The sequence below is a fragment of the Otolemur garnettii genome, unplaced genomic scaffold, assembly GCF_000181295.1.
Source record: "Otolemur garnettii isolate 467f Iridium unplaced genomic scaffold, OtoGar3 scaffold00016, whole genome shotgun sequence".
In the NCBI taxonomy this organism is placed as follows: domain Eukaryota; kingdom Metazoa; phylum Chordata; class Mammalia; order Primates; family Galagidae; genus Otolemur; species Otolemur garnettii.
Genome location: NW_003852411.1, coordinates 21,659,803 through 21,667,074, shown reverse-complemented (window position 1 = coordinate 21,667,074; position 7,272 = coordinate 21,659,803). Strand labels below are relative to the sequence as shown.

The window sequence follows — 7,272 nt, the reverse complement described above, 5'->3', positions numbered from 1 at the left end:
GTTCTCTTTATAGAGATCTTTCACATCCTTTGTTAGGTAAACTCCTAAATATTTCATCTTCTTTGGCACTACTGTGAATGGAATAGAGTCCTTGACGGCTTTTTCACCTTGAGAATTATTGGTATATATAAAAGCTACTGATTTGCAAGTATTGATTTTATATCCTGAGATGCTACTATATTCCTTGATCACTTCTAGGAGTTTTGTGGTTGAGTCCCTGGGGTTTTCCAGATATACAATCATATTATCAGTGAAGAGTGAACGTTTGATTTCCTCTGACACTATCTGTATACACTTGATCGCCTTCTCTTGCCTGATTGCAATGGCTAAGACTTCCATTACAATGTTAAAAAGTAGTGTAGACAATGGGCAACCTTGCCTGGTTCCTGATCTGAGTGGAAATGTTTTTAATTTTACTCCATTCAATATGATATTGGCTGTGGAGCTGTGGGTTTGCTGTAGATGGCCTCTATTACTTTAAGAAAGGTCCTTTCTATACTTGTTTTCTTTTTTCTTTTTCTATTCCTATTTTCTTAAGTGTTCTGATCATGAAAGGATGCTGGATATTGTCAAAAGCTTTTTCTGCATCTATTGAGAGAATCCTATGGTCTTTGTTTTTTTACTTTGTTTATGTAGTATATTTGTATATTTACATATATTGAACCAATCTTGAGACCCTGGGATAAAACCCACTTGGTCATGGTAAATAATTCATTTGATGTGTTGCTGGATTTTGTTTGCTAGGATTTTATTGAATATTTTTGCATCTATATTCATTAAGGATATTGGTCTATAATTTTCTTTTCTTGTTGGGTCGTTTCCTGGTTGGGGTATCAGTGTGACATTTGCTTCATAGAATGTGTTGGAAAGTGTTTGACAGAAGGTTTTTTCCCTTTTTTTATTCTCAGCTTGTTACTCACAAGAGCTATATTACAGATTTGATTTCTGATAGTTTAGGATTCCTGGGCAGCTCCCGAGGATATCTGAGGAGAGGATCCGTTATTTTAACAGGTAAGTATAATTCCATTTTCACACCCTAATTTGCCTTAAAAGAGTAGGCCAGGGAAGTCCCTAGAAGTCTTCTGTTAAAAGCTATAAATTTTCTTGGTTTATGATAAACAGCACCTGTCACAGTGATAGCTATGATAAATAGAAGTTAATATATGTGATGAGAATAGAGTTCTATTTTATAATACATAGAAAGTGAATATGCCTGTTATGATTAAATTATACAAGTGTGTAAGACAGGATGGATTTCAAAATTTAAGATGGTGAAAGGCCATTTCACACTATTCTCCTTAATTGCTTAAAAATCACTACCCAAAGAATAAGGATAATTAAAATATATATATATATTATATTCGACAAAACTTAGATATCTGTAACCAGAAAGTACAACAGATGAGAGAGAGCTACCAAATCCAGTAAAGCCAAAAAAAAAATGTGGAGAGAAAGAAAATGGGAGTCAAGGAAGACTTTAAGAGAAGACAACTAAAGTTCTTAGATTCTCACTGTGGGGATCAAAATTAATAATCTCATATTTTGGAATTCTCAACTTAGTAACGAGTTCCCTACCTGGTAACGAGATCTTCCCTTCACCCTAATTGGCATTATGGAGTAGCAGGAGTGGAAATGAATGAGGAAATTTGCAATCACATCATAGTTGTAGAGAGGAGTCTGTTAGTTAAGGCAGTCGACAAAGGGAATTATGGTCAGCACTAGAGCTCACGATCTGCGTTAATCACAGTAATCACAGAGAGAGAGAAAGACAGAGAGAAGAAATCTAGGTCATCAAAACTTTATTTCAAATCAAAAAGAATTCCTGCTGTTCTGAGTTATACCAAGGAACTTTCTGCAAATAAACTTCAGTATATAATAATTTAAAAATTGCACAATTTAAAAATAAGCAATTTTTAAAAAGGAAGCAGCATTATCTTTCTGTTACTTTGGAGATACTTTGAGGGGAAAAAAGAGAGGAAAGAAAAGAAGAAAAACAAATTTTAGGCAATGTTTTCTACAGAGAAGATAAATATCAGGATAAATATTTCTGAGTTCAAAACTTTTTGAAATAAAGATCTAAGGTAGGGGTCCTCAAACTTTTTAAATAGGGGGCCAGTTCACTGTGCCTCAGACAGTTGGAGGGCCGGACTACAGGTGAGTTGGCTGCTAAGCAGGACAGGCAGCAGCGGCAACAACACCCAGTGGACTGGATAAATGTCCTAGGCGGGCTGCATGTGGCCCGCGGGCCGTAGTTTGAGGGCACCTGATCTAAGGTATAGATACAAGCACACAGGGAATATATGATGGGATACTGGGAGCACATGAAAAATAAGCGTTCAAAGTAGTGTATAGGGGAAAATGTAAGAAAAGTATGTAACTATCACTATTTGTAATTAGCAAAAGAGAAAACATGATTGCTGATAACCCAATAAGGTACAAGGAGTACAAGGGTTGAGAAATGCTAGCAAAATAAAATAAAAACAGGCAAGGAAAAGTTTTTAAAAACTAGGGAACAATGACAGATCTAGAAGCTAGATAAAATGAATGCAAATATACATAGATAAAATCCAGGAAGAAAAGAAATGAACAATTACAGTGGACAAAAGTCTTCAAAAATATAATTTAAGAAATTATTAGCCAGGAATGGTAGCACGTATCTGTGGTCCTAGCTACTCAGGAGGCTGAGGCAGGAGGATTGCTTGAGCTCAGGAGTTCAAGGTTTCAGCAAGCTATTGTGATGCCACTGCACTACAGCCTGAGTGACAGAGACCCTATGTCAAAAAATATATATATATAGAAAAAGAAAAGAAAAAATAAATATAAAAGACTTGATTAAATATACTGAGATGATAAATTTTTTAAGATTATAAATTATTTAAATCATTTTCCTAAATGCACATGAAGACATTTCCTAATAAAGCTATGGAACTTCAAAATTAAGGGTTTATTTTATTTTACTTTATTTTATTTTATTTTTTGAGACAGAGTCTCACTATGTCACCCTCGGTAGAGTGCTATGGTGTCACAGCAACCTCAAACTCTTGGGCTTAAGCGATTCTCTTGCCTCAGCCTCCTGAGTAGCTAGTGTCCACCACACCACACAGTTATTTTTTTATTGCAGTTGCCATTGTTGTTTAGCTGGCCCGGGCTGGGTTTGAACCTGCCAACCTCGGTGTATGTGGCTGACGCCCTGCTCGTGGAGCTACAGGCACTGCCAAAATTAAAGGTTTCTTTAAGAATTTAGGAAAAAGAAAAAAGAAAATCACCTATAAATCATAATAAGAAGACAGAGAGATTGGTATTAGACTTTTCCACTTTAGTGTTCAGCTTTAAACCATAGGAGAATAGTGCCCACAAAATCCAAAGTAAAAGAATTTGTGACTAAAGAATTTTATATTCAGCAAAATTTTATCCAATCATGTAGGTAATAGGAAAACATTTTCAGAAACACAAGAACTCAGAATAAACCCATCATCATGAATACTTCCTGAAATTATTAGAGGAATTCAGCCAACTAAAAAATAAATGGATCAACTAGTGCAAAAATGCAGTATCTACTTAACTGTATCTGCTTAACTAGCATCTCTCAATGCAGAACCCACAAAAAAATTTTCTCTATGCCTTGCAATGCTAACCTCTGTATCAACATCTTCCAAGTTCCCTTGCCAGACTGTTTCCAAGTAAGTACAGCATTTAATGTCACTTAATGGGCAAGAGTATGCTCAACATCCAGTAATAGCAGTGCTACTCACAAATTGTCCCAGCCAACATAATATATAGCCAACATAATGCCTAGAATAATGACTCACAAAACCAAGAGTTGTCAAGGATTTGGAGCAAGCCGAACTCCCTTAAACACTTGAAAGTGAAAATTCCTAAACCTCTTTAGAAAACTGTTTAGCCATTCCTGTTAAAGCTGAATGTATACATGCATCCCATGATTCAGGAATTTTGTATGAAAACTAACAGAAATACATACATATACTAGAATATGATATGTACTCGAATACTCAAAGCAGCACTATTAGTTATAACTCAATCCTGCAAGCCAACAATGAGAGGACTATACTGTGGTAGATTCACAAATGAAATACAATACACCAATGAAGATGAAAACCTAAAACCATAAGCACAACGTGGATGAACCTTACAGACAAGGTTTAAAGAAAAGCCAGTCACAAAAAGAATACATATTGCAGGAGGACATAAATGCAGACTCAAAGCAGCCTGCCAACAGGGGGCACTCAAAGAAAGAAACAAAAGGTGTAGGCAGATGCCTACATAGGAGTTGTCGGAGGGAGCCATGGAAAATCATAGAGAAGCAATGTGGGGCACTCAGCATGGTTCAGCGCAGTGCAAACTGAACCGCAAGATGGCTCTCACCACTCCCCAGACCGCTTGCGTGGTTAGAACAGAGACCTACCTGGAGCCTGTGCACAGCCACTGAAGCAGACAGCAGGCATGGTGGGGACTCGGCAACTGGCATGTTGGAGATTGGGCTAAAGCCGTCCTGAATTCTCAGGTGCACCTTGCCAGGTCTCCACAGGGCTGGGGAAGGAGCGCACTGACTTGTGTCTTCTCTGAACTGTGCCCTGAAATTTGAAGCCAAGCACTTTACCACTACAGTGCAAAAAAGAAGAAAAAGAAGAAAGAAAAAACAAAGACTCCTAAGGGAAGAAGGCAGAGAGAGAGGATGATGAGAAAGAGAAATGGAGAGAAGGAGGAAGGAAAGAAGGCAGGATGGACGTAGAGGGGGGAGGAAGAGTGATCTGAAAATAAACTTTAAAATGTATGCAGTGTCCCTATGAACAAAATTTGCAATTTTGTGTCCTACTGCAGGACACAGAGAAGATTCGAACAAATAGAAAGATATGGAAAGAAAGAATCAAAATTACAATGTGTCAATTCTTTCTGAAACAAATTAACAGGGTTTTTTATTTTTTTCTAAACTAATGTAGAAAAGTTAGTATGCAAGAATAATGGAAATTCTAACCAAAAAGTGTAATGATGGAGGATTAGCCCAGCAGACATTAATATAGCTACGGTAATTAAAATCTCAAGGAATGAACAGACAGATAAATGGAACAAAACACCGTCTAGAAATAACCCCCTTAACATGCAGTATTTTAGAAAGTGAATCACTGGCTTTCATTAACACTGATGAAAATATGTAATATTCCTTAAATGGCACTGGGACACCTGGAAGACCATCTGGAATTTTTTTTAATTATCTTATTCCTATTTCATTCCTTACTCTAAATAAATCCCAGATGGTCAAAGGTTCAAATACTATAAATGAAACCATAATAATAAATAAAATTAGATAAAACAACATGGAAAATCTTGCTTTACAAATTTCACAGGATGGGGGAGGTCTTTTCAAGTAAAAGTTGAAAACAGCCATAAAGAAAAGATTGAAACATTTTTGCAAAGCAAATCTACTATAATAAAGTTAAAGCCAAACTGGGATGAAATATTTACAGAAAACTCGTGATTCTAACTTTCTAAAGAATCTTTACAAATCCATAAGAAAAGACAATTGACCCAGTAGCAAAAAAGACAAAGAACATGAAAAAAAAAATTATTTGACTCTTGAACATAAATTTTTCACAAATTTGTATTAAAAGGGATGCAAATTAAAATGATGAAATATTTCTGTTCATCAAGTTGCCAGAGATCGAAATTTTTATACTATACAATTTTATCAAGGTTATGGGAAATGGACAATCACATTACTGGGGAGACCACAAAGAGTTAGTAGTTCTAAGAAGGTATTTGGTTATATCAAACAAAATGTGAACTCAGTAATCTCCTATCAAGAAAATTTAGGGTAGCCATAAAGAAAGATGGAGACTTTACATCCTTCATGTTCACATGGATGGAGCTAGAAAGTGTTCTTCTTAGCAAAGTATCCAGGAACCGAAGAAAAAGTATCCAATGTACACAGCCCTATTATGAAATTAATTTATAGCTTTCATATGAAATCTATAACCTAATAACAGCCTAAGAATATGGGGAGGGAGAGGGATGGAGGAAATGGGTGTAGGAAGGATGATTGGAGGGATCATTTCTATGGTTTATTTTACAAGGGTACAAGTGAATCTTTCTAAGAGTAGACTATGAACGTCTTAACACAATAACTAAGGAAATGACATGAAGACTATGTTAACCAGTTTGATGAAAATATTTCAAATTGTACTGAAAACACCACACTGTACCCCAGAATTGCATTAATGTACATAGTTATCATTTAATAAAAAAAAAAAGAAAGAAAATTTAGGGGACTAAGTAATCTCCTATCAAGAAAATTTATGCTCACTTACGCTTACACCTATGAGAACTGATATATGTATGTACAAATTCATTGCATTACTGTCCATTGCCATGTATCTTTGCTAGGTGGCTTTTACCCTCATTTGTGTTTTTGTTTACCTTCAACATTTCAACACCGTTACACCAAGGAAGAAACAAAAAAGTAAAGGTGTGTTTTCCAGCTCAGTTTTACAAAGCTGTCTTTAAAAGTCCCAATTAGTGACTTATAATTCCAATGACCAGAGTTATCACAGAACCACCATTAGTTCAAGGGATGGTTGGGAATATGATTATTTCAGTGGGCAACAAGGGGACAGTGATGTTGAATTGAGAGCTAGCAGTATGTTACAATTATTAACATTTAAAACTTGAGGGTTTCTACATAAATATCTGGGATTCCAAATATTCATGAATAAAGGAAGATTGAGTCACACTGAACCTGCATTTCTGAAAGGTAATGGCTTGTGGATGGAGCGTGTAACTCCTATTCACCACACTGCTCACCACCACCAGTTACATTCTTCCACACAATTGAGATCACTTGGTTACCCACCTAGTCCTTGGCATTTTGGTTAATCTGTCATGTTTTCTTTTTTTTATTCTATTTTATTTTATTTTTTTATTGAATGGTAACTGTGTACATTAATGCACTTCTGGGATACAATGTGGGGTTTTCACACACAATCCGAAACACTTCCATCAAACTGGTTAACATAGCCTTCATGACATTTTCTTAGTTATTGTGTTAAAACATTCATATTCTACTCTTAGAAAGATTCACTTGTACCCTTGTAAGATAAACCACAGAAGTGATCCCTCCAATCCTCCTCCCTCCACCTATTTCCCCCTCCCTTCTTCCTCCCTCCTCCCCATATTCTTAGGCTATTATTAGGTTATAGCTTTCATATAAAAGGTTTAAATTAATTTCATAATAGGGGTGTGTACATTGGATACTTTTTC

The 7,272-nt window shown here is 35.9% G+C and overlaps 1 protein-coding gene across 1 annotated transcript in view; it reads left to right on the top strand.

Moving 5' to 3' along the window:
* The window catches only part of MROH9 (maestro heat like repeat family member 9), a 167,937-nt gene that overhangs the window by 146,741 nt on the left and 13,924 nt on the right, over positions 1-7,272 (top strand). Inside the window, exon 19 of the mRNA XM_023510817.1 lies at positions 909-1,011. Coding sequence (XP_023366585.1) covers positions 909-1,011 — 103 coding nt within the window. The remainder of the gene's footprint in view (positions 1-908; positions 1,012-7,272) is intronic.